General features: G+C 43.2%; 1 protein-coding gene across 4 annotated transcripts in view; it reads left to right on the forward strand.

The window, feature by feature from the left end:
* SDK2 (sidekick cell adhesion molecule 2) overlaps window positions 1-27,653 on the forward strand; it is a 393,871-nt gene that overhangs the window by 273,768 nt on the left and 92,450 nt on the right. For all 4 annotated transcript variants that reach the window (XM_063456338.1, XM_063456340.1, XM_063456339.1 and 1 more), the window contains exons 5-6: window positions 15,815-15,962; window positions 24,534-24,667. In XM_063456338.1, the coding sequence (XP_063312408.1) occupies window positions 15,815-15,962; window positions 24,534-24,667 (282 nt within the window). The remainder of the gene's footprint in view (window positions 1-15,814; window positions 15,963-24,533; window positions 24,668-27,653) is intronic.

Consider the following 27,653-nt stretch of genomic DNA (forward strand, 5'->3'; position numbering starts at 1 on the left):
ACTGTTTACAAATATAGCTGACTGTTACAGTAACACAGTGTATGTCTTTTAGAGGGTTAGTATCAGTAACACGGTGTGACAAACCCATCTGTATAGACTTATATTGCTGGTTCGTCTGTTTGCCTTGATTTCATGGATTTCCTGTCTGTATGCCCTTGTTCGTCTGTTTTCCTTAGTACCGATTGAAACTACCGAACAAACGGCCACCCAGGAGAGGAGTGTGCTGCTTGTTAACACCTTGACCACAATTAGAACGTTGCGGTTAACCGCAGACACCTCTCCATTCCATTCGTACGGGTGGTCGTCGTTCGTATGCCGACCACGAGGCGGCGGGCATTTTGGGACACGAGGAGAATCAGCGGTGTTCGTTGCAAAACCTATGGAACTAAAAACGGATACTTTATCTGCCGAACACCGCTGGAGGCTGCCGCCCGCCTTCTACTTCGTTGAGGCGTACGAACACCGGCTAGTTCGGGAGTTTCTATCTTTCGTATGGACTTTACTCAGATAGCCGTCCCATGGAGTCATTCGTATACCGAAAGACTTATGAGAGACTTTGACTCCATGGCGATTGAACTATGTACATCGGATCTGAGCGCTATTCGGTAGGAATATGCACTCAGATCCAGGCTATCTGGGGATACGTTACACGAACCATATACAATCGGTATTTCTGACTTTATGTATTTTATTGTATTTTTCTTATTATGTTTTAAAATGGCGATGGCGATTTCTTCCTAATTATCTCCGGGATAGAGAAGAAGGATTTATGGGTAAAATGGGAAGGGCTTATATTGAAGCCACTGCGATTGGCTACTGTCCAATATGTTTTACAGACTTCCACAAGGTCCCCTAGGGGAGTGTCCACCTTGTGGAGACCCGCATAAATACCGGGCAGGTAGCCCCCATTAAACACATTCCTGTTTGACCTTCAAGACGGAGCTTTGTCTCGTTTGTGGAGGGATTTACTATTGGGACAGCGTTTTCATTTATTTATAGCTGTGGAAGGATTTCGGATGGGTTGCTGATCGGGAGTTGCCACATTCGTATGCTCCGTTCGGGAGTTTTACGATCGGTTGGACTAAAACTGCATTTCTGGAGAAAGGGGATTATCTACTAAACGGCGGCTTCGTTCCCCTGGCGGTGAGTGTCGTAACACACGGTGTATGTCTTGTAGAGGGTTAGTATCAGTAACACAGTGTATGTCTTTTAGAGGGTTAGTATCAGTAACACAGTGTATGTCTTTTAGAGGGTTAGTATCGGTAACACGGTGTATGTCTTTTAGAGCGTTAGTACCCCTATAATGAAACCATCAAGCTTTGAAGAGGGTTTAGTGCCTGTTGCTTGTCTTTGCCACCTTGCAGCATTTTAAGTCAGGGTCACTAGCTGCCCATAGCCGTGCAATCCATGCGTTACAATTGGATCAGTGCCACTGACCAGCAGGGGTTAAATCGTGGTGGCCACGAGGCGAAGGAGAGCCGGTTACTGGAGCGGATTATTTATTCTGCTGTAATAGGTTCCTCCAGGCAGGAATTAATCATGTCAGCAGCTAGCCTCAGTGGGGCATCTCACCTGAACACAGCTGCAGGAATGTCTCCCATCCGGAACAGGCCCCAAGGCCATTAAATCATTCGTCCCTGGAATGGGCGTCCATGGGGTTAATCAGCTCGATAGGATGCCAGCTGCCGTATGGTTAAATAGCGGGGTTGGCTTCTCTAATGGGCTCTATTCGCTAAACTGGGCGTTTTGAACAGCTTGAAAAATGTGAGCTAAAATTATGAACTTTTGGTGAACTGTGTTGTGAATTATTATTTCTTGAATAATCCCAAAATGAGATGATCTGTTAAACTCTTCAAAATATTAACCTTTAAAATAAAAACAAACATTGCACAGATCCTAAACGTCTCCACGAAACTCCTAATGTGTCACCTGTATTCAAGCAGAGATGGTTCCGCAGCTCTATAAAGCACACCTGTGAGAAGGCTAGAATCCGCAAACGGTCCCAACAATTTGATGGCCGGTTAATTTTTTTCAAGAGTTCCTATCTCGGATAATTAAGAAAACGTCGTTTCTCTAGTGCTCTGTGTTTGTGTGAGTGCTTTAACAGCCCTCTCCATGGGCGTAAAGGAACGCTGTAAAGTGATTTCCATTTTGTGATAGAATTGACATGGATGAGCGCTTCCCACCAGAGGACAAGTTGTTTGAGCTGTTGTCCAGTCTCACTGTTCTCTTGTGCTCTGTTTTAATTTTGTGCATGCGAACAGGTGGGTCTTCCTCTGAGAGCTGGAGAGGGCAGGTCGGGGAGGGTTGGTAACTTTTAGGTTTTTCGAGGTGGCAGGTACAAACAAACTGCCTATTTTGCGAATGCAAGCCACAGATCTCTGTGAGTACGGTCCTACTCGGACTGCGCTGATAATATGTGAGTTTGATGGATGTAGGCTACTGGAGTCACCATCATACATAGGAGGGAGCATTCACAGAGATTTGTACATAACTGTAATGTTAATCCCACCCACCAGGAAACCTCTCCAGGGACATCACACACTCATCACACTTAGGCAGCCTGATGGGTACCAGGAACTGCAGTCTCACAGGAAATATCCCAGCGGGCCTGTCCAGGTGTGGAGAGCATTGAGATTGGGTGCCACAAGTCCACAAACCTAAACAATGGGGTTTTTTTTGGGGGGGGGAGCAGGCTCCAGTAGCTGTATGCAGGAACATTGTGACAGAGGATGCTTGCAACATTACCCAAATCTTATGGAACGAGTGTAGGTTGTTGGAGTGCTTGGAGTGTTGGCAATGAGTGTGACACAGCTAGGCCGGTGTACGCACCATGCCAGTCAGACCTAAAACTCTGAAACCTTTCATTTAACTTGTGGACAGATAGTATTAACTGTACAACGGCATTTAACAAAGACTAGGGTAGGCAGCGTCTTGGGGTAGTAGGCATCCATCCGAAGGTAGAATTAATCACAAGAAACACAAGGAGAATATGCAATAAATCTACAGTTCTGCTTTGAAGACCTTGCACAGGTTCATTTTGAAAATGGGTCACATCATAGGAGTGTTCCTCCCAGATGTAGTGCAAGCTCAAGCTCAGTGACAGCGATGGAAAAGTAACGAGAATCCTGCGCGGAATTATCCACCTGTTAATGCCACACGCTGGCAGCTAGCATCAAACACTCCACACAGGACCCGCCACACACTTCCATCACGTATCCCACCGTGAGCTAAGATAGTGGCATGCTCAGGGCTTTAATTAGTCTCTCGTTACCCAGAATCCTCTGAGGCAGAGAGCCTGGCAGGAAAATAAAATCCAACCACGATTTAACCATGAAGGCATTACTGTAATGTCTGCTCGTGGGAAAATGTGAAATCCAGCATTGCATCAAATGCAGAAAAATGGCTTCAAATTGGGGATTGTGTTTGCCTCAAGGACCTAAACTGGATTCTTTAAATAGCAATAAAAGAAAATAAATTGTGCTAAGACAGTGTTTTACCAAAATCAGCGATTCTGGGAAGATCTGACTTAGCCCTTTTTTCTTGTCAGTGGATGCGTCGGGATAAACATTTTTGCATATTAGCATCTCTCTCTGTTACATTTCAATCCATTGGGCCCTGTCAGGGTACCTGAAGTCTCTACCTCTGAGAGAGGTAGAGACTTAGAAGTGTATCCGTCCGGACGGCATGTCTGCTCGGCTCCTCGCGGTTCACTCGGTCTTGCTAACGCCGGCCGCGAGGGAGTCACTTCCTTTTATAGCAGGAGGACCGGAGGTCGACGTCGTGACGCCAACCCGGAACGTTCTGTCACTCAAATCTCGGGAGACGAATCAGGACTCGCCGGAGGCGTGTCTTCTCCTCCTAGCCAGGATACTTAACAGTGGCTCTCTCATTCACTCATTGCCCTGTCGTGGTTCTAGTCCGCCTAGTCACACAGTGCTTTGTTATTCTCTTGTCTTTTGGTTCCGACCCGGCTTTGGTATTTACTCTCCTGTCTTTCTGTTATCCTTGACCCGGCTTGTCTCTCGCTTACCTGTCTTCTCGTTCCCTCGACCTCGGCTTGTCTCTGACCATTCTATCGTAGTTATACGTTAAGTCCGGCCATTCTAAGGACCGGTATACGTATCAGCTACTCTTTGTACTCTGCGTGTTGGATCCCTGACCCGATCCTGACATTACGACAGGGCCATGGATCCTGCAGGTACAAATTGTCAGCTTGGTTCTCCTGATCCTAGGTCTGACGCCATGGATCATAGGATGGATCAGATGGCTCTAGCACTACAGGCGCTGCTGTCTCGTCCTATTAATCCACCTGAGGAGATGCGTAATATGTCTGCTTCTTCTGTGGGTTCAGGGCTAGAGGTAGCTACTGTAGGTGCTTCTTCCCGAGTTACCCCACCTGTACGTTATGCTGGTTCTCCTGAGAGGTGTCGTGGCTTTTTGAACCAGATCAGTATTCATTTCGAGCTACAGCCCCGTTCATACCCTACGGATAGGGCAAAAGTGGGATTTATTATTACCTTACTCATTGAGAAAGCTCTGAGATGGGCTAATCCGTTGTGGGAGAATGATAATCCATTAGTCTATAACTATAATGCCTTTGTAGCTGCTTTTAAAAGAACTTTTGATCCTCCTGGCAGGAGAGTCAATGCAGCCAGATTACTGTTGCGCCTTAGACAAGACAACCAAACACTTGTGGATTACGCACTAGAGTTCAGGTCTTTGGCGGCAGAGGTAAAATGGAATGAACAGGCCTATATAGACGTATTCTTAAATGGTTTATCTGATGTAATACTTGATGAGGTAGCGACAAGAGAGCTTCCCGAGAATCTGGAGGACTTAATTTCCTTTATCTCTCGTATTGACGAACGTCTAAGGGAGAGACAGAATACTCGAGATAGAACCGGTAAATCTTCCTTTAGACTAGCACCATCATTTCAAAGTTCTGAAACCAAAAATCCACAGGTTTCAGAACCTATGCAGCTAGGCCTTACTCGTCTCTCAGAGGAGGAGAGACAGTACAGGAGAAGGGAGGGACTGTGTATGTATTGTGGGTCCAGAGGTCATGTACGTTTGAGCTGTCCCAGTCGTCCGGGAAACGCTCGCACCTAAGTTTCTCTAGAGGACAGACCTTGGGTGTTTCGATTTTGTCCTCTACTCATAACTACAAAGAACATAGACTCCTATTACCGGTCTCTTTAACTTGGGAGAAGGGAACTTTAGAGACTATGGCATTGATAGACTCCGGCGCTGCTGAGAGTTTTATCGACCAAAAGTTTCTCAACAAACACACTATCCCTTCCCAGTTAAGGAAGACACCCTTAGCTGTTGAAGCCATTGATGGTAGACCTTTAGTTGAGCCTGTGATTTTCCGGGAGACCACACCTCTTTACTTAACTACTGGTATTCTACACAAGGAGGAAATATCCCTACTACTCATTTCATCTCCTTCTGTTCCCATAGTCCTGGGATACTCCTGGCTTAAAAGACACAACCCCGTTATAGATTGGAGATCAGGGGAAATAGTTTCGTGGGGTCAGGATTGTCAAGAGAATTGTTTAAAGAAAGTGTCACCTCTTTGTAGTGTCAACTCACTTAATAACGCTACCGACTCTACCAAAGTACAGATACCGTCTTTGTATCAAGATTTAAAGGCAGTATTTGACAAAGGAAAGGCTGATACCTTGCCACCACATAGGCCTTTTGATTGCAAAATTAATTTACTTTCTGGTACCATGCCCCCCAGGGGTCATGTATACCCTTTGTCTACGAATGAAAACTTAGTTCTAGAGGAGTACATTCGTGAAAACCTAGACAAGGGGTTCATTAGAAGATCCTCCTCCCCTGCTGGGGCTGGATTTTTTTTTGTTAAAAAGAAGGATGGTTCTTTAAGACCCTGCATTGACTACCGAGGTCTTAACAAGATAACCATCAGAAATGTATATCCGATCCCCTTGATCACCGAGCTTTTTGATCGATTAAAAAGTTCTAAAATTTTCACTAAGTTAGACCTTAGAGGTGCTTATAATTTGGTGAGAATCCACGACGGTGACGAGTGGAAAACTGCATTCAATACTCGTTATGGGCACTATGAGTATACTGTAATGCCTTTTGGTCTCTGCAATGCCCCGGCGGTATTTCAGGACCTTATTAATGAGGTTCTTAGGGAGTTTCAAGATGACTGTGTGATTGTATACCTTGATGATATACTTATACATTCCAGGGATATTGAAACTCACCACGGACAAGTCAGAAGGGTTTTACACAAGCTTCTTCAGCATGGCTTATACTGCAAACTAGAGAAATGCAGCTTTGACCAATCCCAAACTACCTTTCTTGGTTATGTAATTTCTGGGGAGGGGTTTGAAATGGATCCAGAGAAGCTCCAATCCATATTAGATTGGCCTTTACCTAAGGGTCTCAAGGCTATCCAGAGATTTATTGGTTTCTCCAATTACTACAGACGTTTCATTAAGGGTTACTCCTCTATCATTGCTCCCATCACCAATATGACCAAACAAGGGGCTGATACTAAGAATTGGTCTACTGAAGCACTTCTGGCTTTTAGGACACTCAAGGAGCTGTTTGCTTCCGCACCAATTTTAGTTCACCCTGATACTACACTACCTTTCCTACTCGAAGTTGACGCTTCTGAGACTGGTATAGGTGCTGTTCTGTCCCAAAGGTTGGGTGTAGATAAGCCTTTACATCCTTGTGGATACTTTTCCAAAAAATTGTCAGGTACTGAGAGCAGATATGGCATTGGTGACAGGGAACTACTAGCGGTTATAATGGCCTTGAAGGAGTGGAGACATTTATTGGAGGGTACTTTGCATCCTGTTACTATTTTGACAGATCATAAAAACTTATCCTATATTGGAGAGGCTAAACATCTATCATCTAGACAGGCTCGTTGGTCCATATTTCTCACTCACTTCAACTACGTACTCACATATAGGCCAGGTTCTAAGAATTCTAAAGCCGATGCCTTATCTCGCCAATATGAACCAGCTGCCGTATCTGAGCCGGTTTTGTCCACTATAGTACCCAAGTGTAACATTATCGCTAACACTACTCTCAAAGTCCATTCTCCCCTACTTGATCAGATAAGGAGCTTGCAGCATCTGGCACCCAGACTGACTCCGGCTTCCAGACTTTTCGTTCCTCCTGAACTCCAATTGGAGCTCTTACAGTGTCTTCACGAGAGTAAGGTGGCTGGTCATCCGGGTGTCCGCAAGACGTATTCTTTGATCTCCAAGGATTTCTGGTGGCCTTCGTTACGGAAGGATATTAAGGATTTTATCGGAGTTTGTGAGGTCTGTACTAAAACTAAACTACCGCATTCGCTTCCTTGTGGCCTTCTACAACCTCTGGAGATTCCTGACAAACCTTGGTCCTGTGTGGCAATGGACTTTATTGTGGATTTGCCTGTTTCTAAAAGGCACACTGTTATCCTCACCGTAGTCGATAGGTTTACCAAGATGGCACATTTCGTACCTTTGCCTAAACTCCCGACTTCTCCTGAATTGGCGGAGATCTTTGCTAAAGAGATTTTTCGCTTGCATGGGATCCCTTCGGAGATCACTTCTGATAGAGGCTCCCAATTTGTTTCACGTTTTTGGAGATCGTTCTGTTCTCAATTAGGCATCAAACTGAATTTTTCGTCCGCCTATCATCCTCAGTCTAACGGAGCTGCCGAACGAACCAACCAAAAGATTGAGCAATACTTACGTTGCTTTGTTTCCGAACACCAGGACGATTGGGTCGGTTTGATTCCTTGGGCAGAGTTTGCGCACAACAATCTCGTTTGTGACTCTACGCATTCTAGCCCCTTCTTCATGAACTATGGCTTTCATCCATCTATTCTTCCCTCGGTTTCTCCTTCCCAGGGAGTGCCGTCGGTTGATGTCCATGTGGCCAATTTGAGGAAGTTGTGGGATCAAACTCGACAGATTCTTCTACACAATTCTATGCTGGTTAAGAAACATGCTGACAAACGTAGAAGGGCGGCTCCGAATTTTGTTCCAGGTGATAGAGTTTGGCTGAGTACTAGGAATATTCGTCTTAAAGTTCCTTCCATGAAATTCGCTCCTCGCTATATTGGTCCCTACAGGATCTTGACTCGAATTAACCCAGTGGCGTATCGTCTGGCTCTCCCAGCTACTTTACGCATCCCGAACTCCTTTCACGTGTCATTGCTGAAACCTCTAATCTGTAACAGATTCTCTTCCACAATCGCCCCTCCGCGCCCTGTTCAGGTGGAGGGTCAGGAGGAGTATGAGGTTAACTCCATTATTGATTCTCGTGTCTCCCGGGGGAGAGTACAGTATTTGGTTGACTGGAAGGGTTATGGTCCTGAGGAGAGGAGTTGGGTACCGCAAGAGGATGTCCATGCTCCTCGCCTTCGCAGAGCATTCCACTCCCGCTTCCCGTCTCGCCCCGGCTCCTTCCGCCCGGTGGGCGTATCTGAGAGGGGGGGTACTGTCAGGGTACCTGAAGTCTCTACCTCTGAGAGAGGTAGAGACTTAGAAGTGTATCCGTCCGGACGGCATGTCTCCTCGGCTCCTCGCGGTTCACTCGGTCTTGCTAACGCCGGCCGCGAGGGAGTCACTTCCTTTTATAGCAGGAGGACCGGAGGTCGACGTCGTGACGCCAACCCGGAACGTTCTGTCACTCAAATCTCGGGAGACGAATCAGGACTCGCCGGAGGCGTGTCTTCTCCTCCTAGCCAGGATACTTAACAGTGGCTCTCTCATTCACTCATTGCCCTGTCGTGGTTCTAGTCCGCCTAGTCACACAGTGCTTTGTTATTCTCTTGTCTTTTGGTTCCGACCCGGCTTTGGTATTTACTCTCCTGTCTTTCTGTTATCCTTGACCCGGCTTGTCTCTCGCTTACCTGTCTTCTCGTTCCCTCGACCTCGGCTTGTCTCTGACCATTCTATCGTAGTTATACGTTAAGTCCGGCCATTCTAAGGACCGGTATACGTATCAGCTACTCTTTGTACTCTGCGTGTTGGATCCCTGACCCGATCCTGACAGGCCCTTTGGGAAAACACTCCAAGGCGGCACTTGTATAATCTCTAGAAATGGTGAATTATAATCCAGCCTTCATTTTATTTATTTGGGTTATAGTCTGGTGTTCACAACTCTCCTTCCTCAGTGCAGTCTCTCGCCACAAACACAGGGTGTGAGGATTTTCCCTAAAAAGGGCTTATTAAGCAAACTGCGAGTGTTTTGTTTTTTATCATCTCATGGCGTATAAATGTTTGTATATTCTGTACCGATGACACATTCAGGTCCACAGTTTCATACTCGGCTCGCAGTTACCAATCTTATGTCACCTACACAGAACAAGAAAAACATCTAATTCTCCCAAATGTACAGAAGCCGTTTCCTGGTTGTGGGGTGATGTGACAAGCGAGATTTTATTCTACTAGCGTCTGATGTATACTTCAATCTCCGGTCCTGGGTCTGCGTGCACTCGTGCCTGGAAAATACCCACTTCTGCCCTGATAAACAGCCACTTGCTGTCCTCCCCCATGCCATCCACTGGTCTCCAGGAAGAAAGCTTCCTTTATATATTCAGTGCCAACAAAGAGAAAACAGAACTCTGTAATCCAGTGGTGGGCGAGTGGCAGGCATCAAACTTGTTCTTAGATTTTTTTTCTTTAAAAAAAACAAACTGCTGAACAGATTGAGAAAGAATAAACTAAAATAGACGACATTGTTAGGATTACATAAGAAATAAAAAAGAGATTTATTTTACAGGCTTGCCTTTAAGTTACCTTGTAACTGTAGTGTGACAGACCTCCGTGTCCCTGGATTTTACAGCTTTGCTCCCTTCGTCTGTTGGTTCGGTGTAATACATCCACCACATATGTTAACTTTGCCCCGCTCGAATACTGAATAATGTACCGAATGACCGATCACCTATATGCGGAGTGTGCCGCTTGTTGACCCTATTAACTTCGGCTAACACCTCTGTAACCACAAGCACCTCAACATTCTAAGCGGTCGGCTGGGTGGTCGTCGTTCGGATGTGCGAACACGTGGCGGCGGCCATCTTGGGACAGAAACACAGACAGCAGTGTTTGGTCGTTGAGTGTATGGAACTAAAATCAGACACTCAACGACGTGAACACTGCTGGGACTTCCATACCCAAATATGTTTGTCACTAGTTACACTAACAAAGCGACATTCAGTAGAAACATCCCTTTGACCATTGAGACTCTGGAAACATATGCACAAACTGTTATTCGTACCTAAAAACTATGTATTTGATATTCGCAAAAGAGACCGACCACACAGCCTAATTTCACAATTTTGGCAGGCGCCTCGTGTGCGGTCGGTGTAAACTATACCCCGGTGGCGTTTTGGCTGCGTTCATGGGATCTGATCGCTTTCAGGATATGTTGGGCGCTCAGACCCAGGCTATCTGAGGATATAGGACTTGAAGGGATATCGCATTGTTAAGTATATATTTTGATGTATTTTTATTATGCTTGTCCTGGACCTGAGAGGTAATGTAATTATATGTGTGCTTATGTTGCTGTCCCCTCTCAGGTCCAGTGGGGAATGCCCCTGGAATGTGTCACCAGAAACCCCTTACATGGGGACTTACATAAAAGTCCAGCTGTTGCTTCCATTAAAGCCGTTCAGTTTTACCCTCAGCACAGAGCCTTGTCTCGTGTCTGTAGGGAACAGCGATAACAGCTATTTCACTACGTTTTAGGATCATCGCTTCCAGAATTATTGCAGCTCTACTCACACTGGGGGAAAAGAACATCTCTGGCGGCGAAACGCCTCTTCCCATCGGGGTGTCCGCCACGTGTGGGTTGTACTTTTTATTGCAACACTTATTTATTGTATTGTTTATGTCACTATCTTGGCACATCCAGGGCATGCCTTGTAAATCACCAGTGTTTTGCCAAAGACTTCTCATTGAGCTGCAGTGGGAAGCCTGTGATTGGACAGCTACAGGAAGTCTGGGCGGGGTTAGAAGGGGAGGGCTTGCAAAGGCTGCAGACAAGAGATCTCTTAGTTATACCCTCAATGAACAGCATTCATGTTTTAATTGGGGGTATATCTACTAAACAGTAAATTATTTTTTATTTATCACAGATATGTCCCCGTAATTCTCTATTTCAGTAAAATAGAGCTGTTGCACATATATGTTTGAATTTAAAGGAAAAAAAATGAAGTTAATAAAAGACTATTATTTTATTAACTGTGATAGTTCAAGAGAAACTATAGTTTTAGGAATACAACGTTGTATTCCTAACACCAAAGTGCCCTCTGCCTCCACCCATTCCTTATGAGGACCAGAAACAATGAGGGGAATTTGTCAAAGTGTTCTGTTCAAAAAGTGGTTTCGTTACGAAAAGTGAGGCGATTACCAATGAAACCAGCAGGTGCATCCCATTGAAGACTCCTAGTTTACTTCTTTACTCCACATTTTAGAGCAGACACTTTGATAAATCTCTCCCCAATGTGTCCTAGCCTCCTAATTTGCATTGTGTGCCTTGGCTGTGCCAGGGCGGAGCCGTGATGTTAATTGCTAAACCTTTGATACATGTTTAAACAAGAGTGGATCGTCACATGAAATAAGTTCAGAGGTAAATCCCAGTGATGTAAATGAAGTGACAATTCCTCTTTTAAAATCAATCATCGATACTGCACTCAAATTGTTTTAAGGAATATAAAGTTATATTAACTGAATAGTAAATTTCATAGTTATGTCTTCAGATATATACAAAAAATGTAAACAATAATCTAAAGCGAATAAATCCCATAGAAACCAGTGTAATTTCATGTGCATAATTCCTCTTCTAAGACAGAAAGGGGAGGAACCAAATCTTTCAGTTGATTTTTTACTTTATTGATATGAAGAGCTGTACCACACGTTCAATTAAAGGAAATTCGTTTTAATTGGCAGCAGGGAAGCTGATTACACAAAATCACAACAACAACAAAAACCCATTTCCAGCTCTCAGTAATAAGTGACAAATCTATGGTCAAGGTACACACATCTAATCCATTCTAGATGCAGGTTTAGTGTGTAATAATACCCGTGTCGGTAAAGCGAGGGAGGGGGAGGGCCTGTGTCGGACGGGATAGTCTGGAAAACGAGATGCTGATGAGAAATTAATACGGCAGCTGTGCTAACGAGTATCTTTAATGATGTTGTTAAAGCAAAATACTCTGCATGTTTTTAATTATAGCGATTAAAGAGCGTTAATAACAAGCTTTGTTTTTTGAGGCGCGTGTGTGGTCTGATTATTAATTTATCCTGTTAGTGGGGATGTGGGGGGCTCAATCTAAGCAACATTTTTAGAGATCCAGCTCATAAAATAGGCAGAACATAGTCACAGCATTAACCTGCATGAGTGGGTGCATTGAGTGTCTGTGTGAGTGCGAGCATTGAGTGGGTGCATTGAGTGTCTGTGTGAGCGTGAGCATTGAGTGTCTGTGTGAGCGTGAGCATTGAGTGTCTGTGTGAGTGCGAGCATTGAGTGGGTACATTGAGTGTGTCTATGAGTTTGCACTGAGTGTTTATGTAAGTGGGAGCATTGAGTTTCTGTATGAGTGTGCGCATTGAGTGTCTGTGTTAGTGGGAACATTGAGTGTCTGTATGAGTGTGCGTATTGAGTGTTGTTTATGTGAGTCAGAGAATTGAGTGTCTGTGTGAGTGGGAGCACTGAGTGGGTGCTTTGAATGGCTGTGAGTCGGAGAATTGAGTGTAAGCATTGAATGTCTGTTAGTGGGTGCATTGAGTGTCTGTGTGAGTTGGGTCATTGGGTGTCTGTATGAGTGCGAGCATTGACTGTTTATGTGAGTGGGAGCATTGAATGTCTGTGTGAGTGGGAGCATTGATTGTAAGTGGGTGCATTGAGTGTCTGTGTAAGTGTTTGCATTGAATGTCTGTGTGAGTGGGAACATTGAGTGTCTGTGTGGGTGGAGATAATGATATTCCCATTGTACCTCTTACAGTCTACATACCGATATAATGATATTCCCCCACGTACCTCCTACAGTCTATATACCGATATAATGATATTCCCCCTCGTATCTCTTACAGTCTATATACCGATATAATGATATTCCCCCTCGTATCTCTTACAGTCTATATTCCGATATAATAATATTCCCCCTCGTATCTCTTACAGTCTATATTCCGATATAATGATATTCCCCGACGTACCTCTTTCAGTCTATATACTGATATAATGATATTCCCCCACGTACCTCTTAATGTCTATATTCCGATATAATGATATTCCCCGACGTACCTCTTACAGTCTATATACGATATAATTATATTCTCCCACGTACCTCTTTCAGTCTATATACCGATATAATAATATTCCCCCACGTACCTCTTACAGTCTATATACCGATATAATGATATTCCCCCACGTACCTCTTACAGTCTATAAACCGATATAATGATATTCCCCCTCGTACCTCTTACAGTCTATATACCGATATAATGATATTCCCCCACGTACCACTTACAGTCTATATACCGATATAATGATATCCCCCCTCGTACCTCTTACAGTCTATATACCGATATAATGATATTCCCCCACATACCACTTACAGTCTATATACCGATATAATGATATCCCCCCTCGTACCTCTTACAGTCTATATACCGATATAATGATATTCCCCCACGTACCTCTTACAGTCTATATACCGATATAATGATATTCCCCCACGTACCTCTTACAGTCTATAAACCGATATAATGATATTCCCCCTCGTACCTCTTACAGTCTATATACCGATATAATGATATTCACTCACTTACCTCTTACAGTCTATATACCGATATAATGATATTCCCCCACGTACCTCTTACAGTCTATATACCGATATAATGATATTCCCCCACGTACCTCTTACAGTCTATAAACCGATATAATGATATTCCCCCTCGTACCTCTTACAGTCTATATACCGATATAATGATATTCACTCACTTACCTCTTACAGTCTATACACCGATATAATGATATTCCCCCTCGTACCTCTTACAGTCTATATACCGATATAATGATATTCCCCCCACGTACCTCTTACAGTCTATATACCGATATAATGATATTCACTCACTTACAGTCTATATACCGATATAATGATATTCCCCCTCGTACCTCTTACAGTCTATATACCGATATAATGATATCCCCCCTCGTACCTCTTACAGTCTATATACCGATATAATGATATTCCCCCGCGTACCTCTTACAGTCTATATACCGATATAATGATATTCCCCCACGTACCTCTTACAGTCCATATACCGATATAATGATATTCACTCACTTACCTCTTACAGTCCATATACCGATATAATGATATTCACTCACTTACCTCTTACAGTCTATATACCGATATAATGATATTCCCCCTCGTACCTCTTACAGTCTAGATACCGATATAATGATATTCACTCACTTACCTCTTACAGTCTATATACCGATATAATGATATCCCCCCTCGTACCTCTTACAGTCTATATACCGATATAATGATATTCCCCCTCGTACCTCTTACAGTCTATATACCGATATAATGATATTCCCCCGCGTACCTCTTACAGTCTATATACCGATATAATGATATTCCCCCACGTACCTCTTACAGTCCATATACCGATATAATGATATTCACTCACTTACCTCTTACAGTCTATATACCGATATAATGATATTCCCCCTCGTACCTCTTACAGTCTAGATACCGATATAATGATATTCACTCACTTACCTCTTACAGTCTATATACCGATATAATGATATCCCCCCTCGTACCTCTTACAGTCTATATACCGATATAATGATATTCCCCCGCGTACCTCTTACAGTCTATATACCGATATAATGATATTCCCCCACGTACCTCTTACAGTCCATATACCGATATAATGATATTCCCCCACGTACCTCTTACAGTCCATATACCGATATAATGATATTCACTCACTTACCTCTTACAGTCTATATACCGATATAATGATATTCCCCCTCGTACCTCTTACAGTCTAGATACCGATATAATGATATTCCCCCTCGTACCTCTTACAGTCTATATACCGATATAATGATATTCCCCCACGTACCTCTTACAGTCTATATACCGATATAATGATATTCACTCACTTACCTCTTACAGTCTATATACCGATATAATGATATTCCCCCTCGTACCTCTTACAGTCTATATACCGATATAATGATATTCCTCCTCGTACCTCTTACAGTCTATATACCGATATAATTATATTCCCCCATGTACCTCTTACAGTCTATATACCGATATAATGATATTCCCCCTCGTACCTCTTACAGTCTATATACCGATATAATGATATTCCCCTTCGTACCTCTTACAGTCTATATACCGATATAATGATATTCCCCCTTGTACCTCTTACAGTCTATATACCGATATAATGATATTCCCCCTCGTACCTCTTACAGTCTATATACCGATATAATGATATTCCCCCACGTACCTCTTACAGTCTATATACCGATATAATGATATTCCCCCACGTACCTCTTACAGTCTATATACCGATATAATGATATTCCCCCGCGTACCTCTTACAGTCTATATACCGATATAATGATATTCCCCCCACGTACCTCTTACAGTCTATATACCGATATAATGATATTCCCCCCACGTACCTCTTACAGTCTATATACCGATATAATGATATTCACTCACTTACAGTCTATATACCGATATAATGATATTCACTCACTTACCTCTGACTCATATTTGCTCTAATTTCAGACATGGGAAACTTCGAGGATGGGGACACCACACAGTCTGTGTCACATGGGGGCGCTGCCCTAATCCAAGCCCCCAGCATTGCCAGCTTCCCCCAGCCGCAGGTGATGTGGTTCAGGGATGGGAGGAAAATCCCTCCCAGCAACCGAATGTGAGTATAATGAGTTTGGATGGTGTTATCTAATTACTCGTGCCTTTCACACCTTCAGACTATTGTTATTAAAAGGACTTTATTCTTTTTGTTTTATATTTATTTTAATAGTTTTTTTGATAGTTAGATCTGTGTTCTGTACTACAATCATTCAGCGAGGTCTCAAATTACAATTTAATGTAGTTAGAATTCTTTGGAAAGGGCATACAAGTACAGGGTACCTCCATTACTTACCTCCCATCTGGGAGGAACAGTGTCTGAGTGTATAACATAGCTCCACAGCAATAATACTCCCTGTAACGGAGCTTCCTGTACCCCGGTTGGGTACCTCTGCCGACAGATGCTGCTAGTGCTCACCGAGGACTCCAAGCACTCCACCAGACACCATCAGCACAGCAGTCCCCTCGTCCAGCGTTACAGCTTGGCTGCAAACTCGCCATCTCCTACCCACCCTGAACCTACGACAAGGCTCCAGGTTCCAGTGGGTGAACCTCTCTTCCTCCAGAGAGTCAAGCAGGAACAGCTCTTAAAAGAGCTTAGTGATTATAATCCCTGGGGAGTATAGTGATATAGCAATCCCCAGGGTAGATGCAGTCTTTTCCCCCACACATGAGACCATAGGCGTGCGCAGCCTATTGTATAAGGGTGTGCACCCTTAAGCACAAACACACACACCACATATATATAAATATATATATACATACACACACACACACATATGCTGCTGTGTGTGTGTGTGTAGCTGCTGTGTGTGTGTGAAGGGGGCTGTGTGTGTGAAGGCACTGTGTGTGAGGGTGCTGTATGTGTGTAAGGGTGATGTGTATGTGTGTGGGTGATGTTAGTGTGTGTGTGTGTGTGTGTGTAAGGGCGCTGTGTGTGTGTGTGAAGGGGGCTGTGTGTGTATGAAGGCGCTGTGTGTGTGTGAAGGCACTGTGTGTGAGGGTGCTGTATGTGTGTAAGGTAGATGTGTGTGTGTGTAAGGGTGCTGTATGTGTGTGTGTATGTGTGTGTAAGGGTGCTTTTAGTGTGAAGGTGCTGTTAGTGTGTGAGGGTGATGTATGTGTGTGGGTGCTGTTTGTGTGTATTGTGTGGGGGGTGGTGGGGGCGTTTAGTTAATATCCCTCCTCCCTTCTTACCTTTTGTAGGGAGGGTGGACCGTGCTGCTTCCATCCCGGTGGTCCAGTGGTGAGTGAACTCTAGCCTCCACAGGTAGGGTTCACTCTCACGAGATCTGAGCGTTTCCGCGGCAACGCTCCGACCTCGCGAGAGGAACCTGGCGGAGCTGCTGGCAATAGCTCCCGGAGTCCTCTCCTCCCTCCCTCCCTGCCTGTGGGTCGGGGAGGGAGCTCTTTGATCTCCCTTACCGGCCCATGGAGGGAGGAACATAGCGCGGGCCGTATGCATGAGACGAGACTCTATGTTGAGGGTAAAACAGGAACTCGGGACTTTGAGGGTAAAACAGAAACTTTGAATAGCCCCTCCCCTTGTCACACATCTTGCCACACCCACTGTAATCAATATGCCGCACTTTGAATAGCCCCTCCCCTTGTCACACTTCTTGCCACACCCACTATAGTAAACCCTCATTGACAAGCAAGTTATACAATGTATATCCGTGAAATAAACAAGATCCGAGGAATATCCCAGATTTCCAGCTACATTGATACAGATATGTACGTTCACTGCTTTAATATAAAATGTATTTGTCACAAAGCCATCACTGCCATCACTTTTTATTAAGAGCTGTAAAACGAAATCTAACCTTGTACAACTTGTAACTTTTCATATAGCCTCGCTGTGGACAAACTCTGTGTTACCGCTCTGTGTCAGCCGTAAAATGTGTCTGTAATCAGAACGATAAATGCATTACTACACATTACCCACTGTCTCTCTGATCCCATATACACTGTGACTATACACACATTACCCACTGTGTCTCTGATTCCATATACACACATTACCCACTGTGTCTCTGATCCCATATACACTGTGACTATACACACATTACCCACTGTCCCTCTGATCCCATATACACTGTGATCCCATATACACTGTGACTATACACACATTACTCACTGTCCCTCTGATCCCATATACACGGTGATCCCATATACACTGTGATCCCATATACACTGTGACTATACACTCATTACCCACTGTCCCTCTGATCCCATATACACTGTGATCCCATATACACTGTGATCCCATATACACTGTGACTATACACACATTACCCACTGTCCCTCTGATCCCATATACACTGTGATCCCATATACACTGTGACTATACACACATTACCCACTGTCCCTCTGATCCCATATACACTGTGATCCCATATACACTGTGACATACACACATTACCCACTGTCCCTCTGATCCCATATACACTGTGATCCCATATACACTGTGACATACACACATTACCCACTGTCCCTCTGATCCCATATACACTGTGATCCCATATACACTGTGACATACACACATTACCCACTGTCCCTCTGATCCCATAGTAGCCCGTGATAACCCTGTCAGTAATATGTCTTTAAATTACAATAAATGTTTACAGAAATCAGTCAATGTTAATGCAATTTTATCTTGTTTTAAGTTCTATAAATGTTTTTACCAGTGAGTGGTGAAGACTCCTCACAAGTTGTAGGACAGTTACATCCCGTCAGACGTGTGATCCTTGGTCACATCGCTAAACAGTCCCTTTATAGCCGTTTAACATGTGCGAGGGACCTGTTTGTTTCTTTTTAAAGAGCGTTTGAGGCATTACATGATTGTGCTACACACACTTATTAAAGAGTTACTTCAAGCACCATCACTAGGTCAGTGATTGGAAGCAGCCATAATGTTTGGAGGTTTGCCAGGTTGGTAAATCAGTGTTACAGTCCATCACTCAGACTACAGATACATTTACTGACTCCATATATAATCACATTTATAGTAAGTGGATTATTTACTAATTCTAATTAAAGCTTCATTTCACATTTCCTGATTCACAAGATTCCTAATTTCGTCACTTTAACTGTGTCACACAAACACACACAGAGTCCACATCGGCCATCAGTCCAAGGACTGGCCAGGCAAAATCTGGACAATAAATACATCGACATAACCAAAAGAGTGTGCGTCCCGATAAGATCAGATAGGAAGAAAAACAGTATGAATTCGTCTCTCCATTACATATCCACACAACATCTAACAACCAAAGCGCTAATCTACAAGATGCTCAATATTTGCTTCAAACGTACATCTCCGAGGAGACTGACCTTGTTTTACGCTCTGATTGGAATCCTGCACTTATTATCCGCTAAGACATAAAGGAACAGCTGAATAATTACCCCATCGTTAGCAAGTAACAATGTAGCCATTATTTACTTGACTACTAAGTTTTATTGTACCTTTGTCTGAATGTGACTTTCATTGTTATGTAAAATTAAATAATTTTTTTCCAATAAGTAATGTGTGGGGAGGGGAGTACTGCTTGCCACCCACCATCTATACTAAACAATTCTCTCAGCCTTGAAAAACAAAACAACAATACAACTCAATGAAATATCTGCGTTTGCAGAGAAGGTGAAATTGGCGATGAGGAGTGTCTCGTATTAATCCTCGTAGCTATTTTCATGAACCAAAGGCAAGGCATGTTGGATTCACTGTTGAAATTCAGTAAACTCAATCAAATCTTCCATGGCGATGTCAAGGACCCGACAATCTGGGCGACAAAGTGTTGACTGAAATTCCAGAGATGATATGCGGTGATGGAGGTGTTTTCAAATATCGCCAGTTGTTGGAACTTCCGATGACTATTTATTTTACTCCAAGCTCCTCACAAAGATTGGTTCTCAGACTTTCTATCCATTATCAAAGATATTTGGAGGACTTTGGTGAACAGAACCTCGCCACTGGTTCTTGGAGGGGAATGCTTGCCAGCCTCTTGCCCTCTGACTATGGCCCCTGTAATAGACTTTGCTTAAAAATACTTAGAATTCCCGAACAACCGCATGAACCAGAGACCTCCCCTGAAGCTTGTTAACACCTATTAACAACTTGGAACGTTTCTCACCGAAGTATTCTAATTTTTCGTCTGGGTGGCCGAAGTTCCTATGGACAACCACGAGGTGGCGGCCATCTTGTTCACATGAACGCAGGTAGCGGTGTTTGGGCAAGAATCTCATGGAACTCAAATCGGACACAAACTCCCGAACACCGCTGGACTTCCATCACCGCCTGCGTTCGTTTCTATACAACTTAGAGGGGCACTTTTCGATGGATCATTCGTCTGGATGAAGGGAACAAGCTCCAGGGTAAGACTATTGACTCTGTTCGGTAGTTTGTTCGTATTCAAACTACCGAACTTGACCGACCGTAAGCCCTGATTCTCTGGAACTGTTTTGGGCATGGCATCATGCCTGCGGTTGGTCAAATAAATGTCTTCCATAGAATTCCTGAACTCTTGAACTGGGTGATTTTTGCATATGTTGGTCACCCAGATCAGGGCTATCATGGGATGTAACATTTGTGGGGATTTTATGTGTTTTGTAAAATATGTATTTTTTCTGCCTGGAGATAATTGAGTTAATACAGTATCTGACTCAATTATCTCCCAGGCAGAGGGGAGGGATTGTATGCTGTGTGTGGGAGTGTCGTGCCTTGTAACCTTATTGTAATTGGTCTGTGACATTGTATATCAGTCTCCAATAAGGTTCATGTGGGTGTACCCCTTGCGTGGGGATTGTCATATAAGGCAAAGTGTGGCACCATTAAAATGAGTCTTACTTTACTCTCAACACAGAGTCTTGTCTCTTGTTGTAGGGAACTGCTATAATCTCTGCTCCTGGGAATGCTCTTAGGATTACTATACTGGCTATAATTACTAGCTCTTATAAGAGCTACACAGCCAGAAATGCTGTACTTTCTGAAACAGGAGAGGTCCACCCAATGGAAGCTGGATCCTTGTCTTAGGTCCAGGGTGGGTGGAGGACTGCGAGACCACAGCCAAGCTGCGGCGGCTAAGGGGCTACGGTGCTTATGGTGTCCGGTGCAGTGCTTATAGTACTCAAGGCGTTTAGTTCTACCGAATTCCAATATAATCTAACAAACTATCCATCGGAATTCATGTAAAATCAATGGGCTGGGGTTAAAGTTCAACTCAGGGGGCGAAATAGGAGGCCCCTTCTGAGGTTTAATATACTCTGGCAAATATAGATTATTATATAATAGTAAGTACGGCAGAATAGCAGTAAACTTAATGTGTCCAATAGTGATTAATACCTATTACTATACACACAGGGGAGAAATTGAGCAATTTCGGAAAGTGGAAAATCGTAACTGTTGAGATTAGCGTTTTTGGTGAATCCTCTAGTTCTTTTTAGGCAGGTTGGACGTTATTGGAAAGTCCATATAATGTAGGCGCCCAATCAGCCCACCTTAAATATTAAGAAAACTATGCCAAGCATGAATTCATTATTGCTGCGCCCCAGATCCTGGGGAATGTGCGGTATTTTATCACCACTTTTCAAACCTCGTTGGCATTTGTTGGTTCTGAAGAGAGAGGGTGGAGAACTACTGGGCCATTGTGTATAACGTTTATAAAGGAGAAATGGAAGGGGCACAGGGCACTTGTCAAGTCATGTTTTGACATTTTTGATCTCACACTGAAGTAGTCATGGTTCTTCTATAATGCACAAAATTTTCGGTAAATGAAGTGGGCACTTGGATTAGAGTTTCAGCCCTTTGAAGACACTTTGATGCCGAAGATTCTGATTCTCTGTCCGTGACATATCACATTCTGTAGGATGGCGATTTAAACCCGGCCTCTCTGAGTTTTACATAGCTGCTCACCGTATCGCTGGCTGTCACACACCTGGGCCAGGCTCAGCCTTTCAGAAATGGAAGATCAATAATGAACCAGCCGATTATTTCACCTTATCTGTCTAATTGCAGAGAATTATTATCCAGATGATCTGGCAGGGAGTCCCCTGTGTGAGAGTCTGAGCGGAGAGATATGTGCAGAACTCGATGCCAAGGGAGCACCGAGCAGGGAGACAGCAATTTCTGATATCAAACTGCTTGAAAGCCAGGAAATTTGGGATTCAGGAGCTTGGAACAAGATTAGTTCTGCTTATCAGGACAGCAGCTGTGCAGGCCCGGGACAGAAACTTGGCTTTTTCGTTTTTATTTTGCTGCTCTGTGGCAGAGGTAATCCCAATTCTTAATATTTTATAAGCCTAGACAACCTTCAGGACGTTTAGAGGAAACGTCCCAGCACCCGCCAGTTTGGGGGTCACTGTGTGTAAGCAGGAGTTTCAGTCGCCCTTGCAGTGTTTGCTAATTACCATCAGGCGATAGTTTGAGTGAGGCGGGCATTGCATTAATTAGCAGATTTTCCATATCTACATCAGGTTATTAATTATTATTATTATTATTGCCATTTATATAGCGCCAACAGATTCCGTAGCGCTTTACAATATTATGAGAGGGGGGATTTAACTATAAATAGGACAATTACAAATAAACTTACAGGAACAATAGGTTGAAGAGGACCCTGCTCAATCGAGCTTACATTCTATAGGAGGTGGGGTGTAAAACACATTAGGACAGGATTGTTATGACAGTAAAGGTACGTTTACGTTCTGGGTATGTTATTGCCCAACTCAGTGACGCTCATTTAATCATCTTTGGAATGATGGAAGGCTGAGGTCATTTTGCAGGGAATGAAAACTATGCCTCGGAGATAATGTGCTCGGAGCTCTATCTACTGAGCTATCTCACCAGTTGAGTTTTTTTCCTTTAGGAATTGCTCTTGATATCTCCCCATTGCGTATGTTACAATACATTCTGTGTGTAGTGAACTGTGTTGTAATAAAGGAGTGCATTCACTTAGCCAGGAATTGTGTAGAAATGACAAGCCAAATGCCATCGTTTTTAGGAAGTGACCAGCCGTTATTGGAGTATTTCCAGGGATGAACAGCGCAGCAGAGGGAGTAATTAAACTCATTAAACCACGATGCTCTGGGCACCCGCGAGCACTCTCGGACAAATACTGAGAAATGGCGTACAAGTAGTGCGCACGTGCTCGAGCAGGTCTCTATAAGTGGGCCCGTTAGTGGAGTCAATTATATTTTCATGGAATTCTGTGCCGTGACTGACAGGCAAACAATGTAAATTAGTAAACGTAAACCTTAACAAATAAAAATATATCACAAGCCATATGTAACTTTAATTAATACTTTGTGTAAAATCAAAGCGGTGGCTGTTCTGTTTTTGGCCAAATGGAGAAAAATCCTCAGCTCCAACTGTTTCCGTCGATAGTTTGCAATTCCTTCTTATTTCTCTACAATCCCCGATTTAATGGTTTAAGGAGATAAATCCGGAGAAGGATGGAAAAACTGTATTTGTTCTGCATTAAAGCACAGCGCTGTGTAGACTTGTATCAAAGTCTTTGTTCTTTTTCTTACACAAAATATATTATTATTCATATTATTGGTATTTATATAGCGCCGACCTATTCCGCAGCGCTGTACAATATTATAAAGGGGGAACTTTAACAATAAATGAGACAATTACAGAATGTTACAGGAACAGTAGGTAGATGAGGACCCTGCTCAGTCTAGAGGAGGTGGGGTACAAACATAGAATAGGAAAAGCAGCGCGGGGGAATCACAACCAAACAAGGTCCGGGGGTCTGGGTGCGTATTTCTATGTTCTTGAGCCGTTCCTCTAGTCTGGAGCCTGAGGAAAAAATGTCTTTTATGCAATCATTATTTTAGTAGTGTTTATCCTATCACTGCGCTTAATTTAATCGTTCATTTGCGATGTTGGCCAACTCTCTTAAAGAAGGTGAGAATTGAACCTTCTAAACAAATAACGGTGAATACTGCAGTCAGAAACCACGTGTTTCATAAAAACAGCACAGAAATAAAATGTAATTTCAATTAAACTGGAATCTCAGTGCAAACTCCATAGCAACATTGTAACGCAGTAATTTAGAGTAAGCAAAGCATGTGCCACCAGGATCAGACTTTCACATAACGCTTCGGTTTACCCAGAAGATGCAAAAAATACCAACCCAGCATCTTCTAATGTTTCCAATTTTGCTGTAAAATGCTCCTGTTCTGCTAATCCGGACACAGGGCCAGATTGGATGTAAACGTTGTGCTGCAAATCTGGGGCTCGAAAGTTCATCAATAATGATTTTTGTATAACCTCCTTTGAATGTACTATCAAACCTTTGGCAACGCATTGAATGTCCCCTCTCCGGAGTCCTCCCTTTGGTGGCATGTTTAACCAAACTCTTCAAAATGGCACCGCGGTAACATCTTACTCCTAGCGCACCTAACAGAATGAGAGCGGCTTCCCAGTTCATGTTATAAGAGAAGAACATGCAGTGTCCATATCAGACAGGAACCCTTTAGAATCGACTTAAATTTCCTTTAGGTAGTAAGGCTGAATGTTACTGAGCTCTATCAGTTAATACATAGTCACAGTTATTCATAGTCAATAGAACATTTTATGAATAGACTGACATTAACAAATGTCCTCTCTGTTCTTTCTCCCCAACTCTAGAGCCATCACAAAAGACAACACGTTGGTGATCCTGTCCAGTGTGGCTCCGGACGCTGGCCGTTACTACGTTCAGGCTGTCAACGACAAAAATGGTGACAACAAGACCAGTCAACCCATCACCCTGACCGTGGAAAGTAAGTGATCAGGAATTTGGGCTGGGTGGGTTCAGGGCTCAGTTCTGAGATGGAGATTCTGTAAAACCTAGAATTAAATGTTTACATTCTGTTTGTCATAAATCAGAAAACTACAGCGATTTGAACCCGTTTTGGGGTGTTTTTTGTGTAGTTTGCTCTTCCTATGTATTGGATTACTAGACAACTATTGTACATACAGCAAGTTCTCCATTTGTCAGGTTTGAGATTCTTCGTGGGTTCCTAATATAGAACACAAACCCACAGAAATGCCTCGTTACATACAGGCGTTTGGTAAAATAACAAACTATAGCTTTATAAGTAAATATTGCAAAAATAATCATTTTCAGTTGACTGTAAGGTACGTTCAATTTCAACTAATTAGATTTTTTAAGGGCAATGGTCACATCACCAATTTGCTTATATTTTGTTCACTATGCCCTATATTTAACAAATATGTGTTTGTGAATTCTGAAATATAAAATTCGATTTAGGAATCCACACTGTGGTAATCATATCTATAAGTTCCGCTCTGTGCGCCCAGCAGTCAGCTCAGAGAGAGAGCGAGTGAAACAGAGACAATGGCCTTATATGTGGCTGTACTCATGCTGGGATTGGGCACTGTTTCCAGTGGACAAAAAAATGGCAAAAAGAGATCAAAAGAATAAGCATATAACTCAGTTTAAAGAAAACTGCTTACCGGCAGCAGAAAACCTGCCCACTTGTGTAGAAATTCATTTAAAATGGAAAGGTACATTTTGGCGCTTTTTTTTTTATGCATTCGAAATGACAAATTTGTGGGGAAAAAACAAAAGTATCATGAAAAAATAATAGCAGAAAAGGTTTCAGTAAGTGATATTCTGGCAGAAATAAGGAAATAAAAAGATTAAAAATCACTAAAAATGCCAGTAACCGTGCGTTCCAGTTTCTCCTCCTCCATTAACGCGCGCCATGGCGGTGCCAGGACTGATCTGGATGGTGATGTCACTTTGCTAAATCTTTAATCCACACGTCAGAGAAAAGGGAGCATCACATGAAACATAGGTTAACGCAGGTTCCAGGGAATGGTCAAAGCTGTAATTTCCAGAGAACGTTCTCCTTTAAAGCTGCACATAAGTGCAGGGAATTTATTGATGTTATTATATGTTTGGGTATGAAGGAAGCTGGAAGCTATTCTAATGTTCGCGCAGCGCGTGACGCAGAGGTGAGCCGTTTAACTTAATAACCCCCTCCAAGCTAGCTGGGAGTTTTAAAAGGAGACCGAGTGAGGCTCAACAAGATCGATAGCAAGAAGAACACACAAGTGCCCAGACATCACAAATAAAAAGAAAGTAAAAACCCCTTAATCCTAAATTACGCAGACAGGCAGAAAAGCTGCTGATCCAGCGTGAAGAACCGCGCCGTGACTTGTTTATCGCAGGCTGGGAGAAAGATGTGCACAAAAAAAATGAATTAATGGTCTGTAGCAGGACGTCTCCGGTAATCTACCAGACCAACACGTCCTAAGGGGTTGGGGAGGGAGAGGCAGAGGGCAGGGAAGATGACAGCAATTCTCTCTGTACTTTAGTTCATTCTCGCAGTTCTGCTAACTCGCGCCATGCTTCACGCGCCGGGTTATCTGGAAGGATCGGAGCAGAACGCAATCTATATTGGCAGAATTGACACTCTGCTAGCGCAGCTCATTTGCATGTGATTAACCAGAATCCCTTGCTGCAGTGGAAGTGTGTCACGCTCGGCTATTTGTCTATATATATTATGTTTCTCTGGGATGGCTGCGGATTGCCGAAGCACTTAATCGCAAGCATTTTTGGTTGGTGTAATTTGTTGTGAATTAACTTTATCCGTGAAAGAAGTGATAGTCTGAAACGAGAGGTTCCGAGGAACGGCAGATTTAGGGGTGTTAGGGAACCAGGTCTGCGCAAGAAGCCGAGAAGAATCCTGCAAATACAATGTCTTATTAAAGGGGAAGTTTGTCATTTTATGTTCACTTATCTTTCTTTATAGCAGAAGGTAAGGTGAGGTAAGAAAAAGTAAATAAAATATTTTTTGAAATCCTCTCTGCAATATTTACCTCCATCTCGGCTCCCTGTCACGGGAGTGATAAGTAAAGTAGCTTCTCAGTCAGAGGACTCCGGGCAGCCTTCATCAATAGTGGGCATTCACTGAGAACGTCCACTTATGGTAAACGGTTACCTTGAAATGTGGATGCATTGAATTGGAGCGCCCCCTGTGGATGGTTGTGTTATTGCAGAATTAATGACACAGTGCGGCCCATGGGCATTCTGTTTGTTGGGTGAACATACAGGGGAAATAGGCGTAGCACATAGTGAGTAAAGTGACCAAGGAATCTCCTTATACTCTCAATGGTCGGATTATGGATCTTCCGCTACCATCTATTTAGCAGGCATTTCCCCGGGGGGTGTACCGAGATATCGAGATTTTTGACTTTTCTACTTTGTTTTATGTAACCTCTACTGAGAGAGCGAGGGCGGGGTGAAGAAGGGAATTATTTCCACTCTTTGAGAATTCGTGGATTATTTTATTATTTTCTAGCGTTCTGTTTGGGGTGTTAAGGTATTTTGTTATCTTTTATCGTAGTGGAATTCAGCCCGGGAGCCGTTATAGGTGACAGATTTATGTGACTTATTGCGCCCCAGCAGTTAGAGGGGTACAGTCTATATATCAGTCCGTACACTGATAGATCTGATTCATCCAACACAATATGTCAATAACGTAACGTGTACTAGTTCAGGTGAACTCACAGTTATACGGGTTCTGTATCCAGCTCTATACATTATATACATACATACGTATATAATTACATATCTGCATATAATATACAAATATTTTATTCCATTTCCGAACCCCCAATCAGTGTCGGTTTTCACAAGTCGGGTCATACAGCGAGTCAGTTCTTTGATCTTATGTTTGGAGTTTCTGGACTATATTCCCATGATGCTCAGTCTCCCAAAATGTTGTACTAATAATT

This window comes from Pelobates fuscus, chromosome 5 (genome assembly GCF_036172605.1).
Source record: "Pelobates fuscus isolate aPelFus1 chromosome 5, aPelFus1.pri, whole genome shotgun sequence".
NCBI classification, from domain to species: domain Eukaryota; kingdom Metazoa; phylum Chordata; class Amphibia; order Anura; family Pelobatidae; genus Pelobates; species Pelobates fuscus.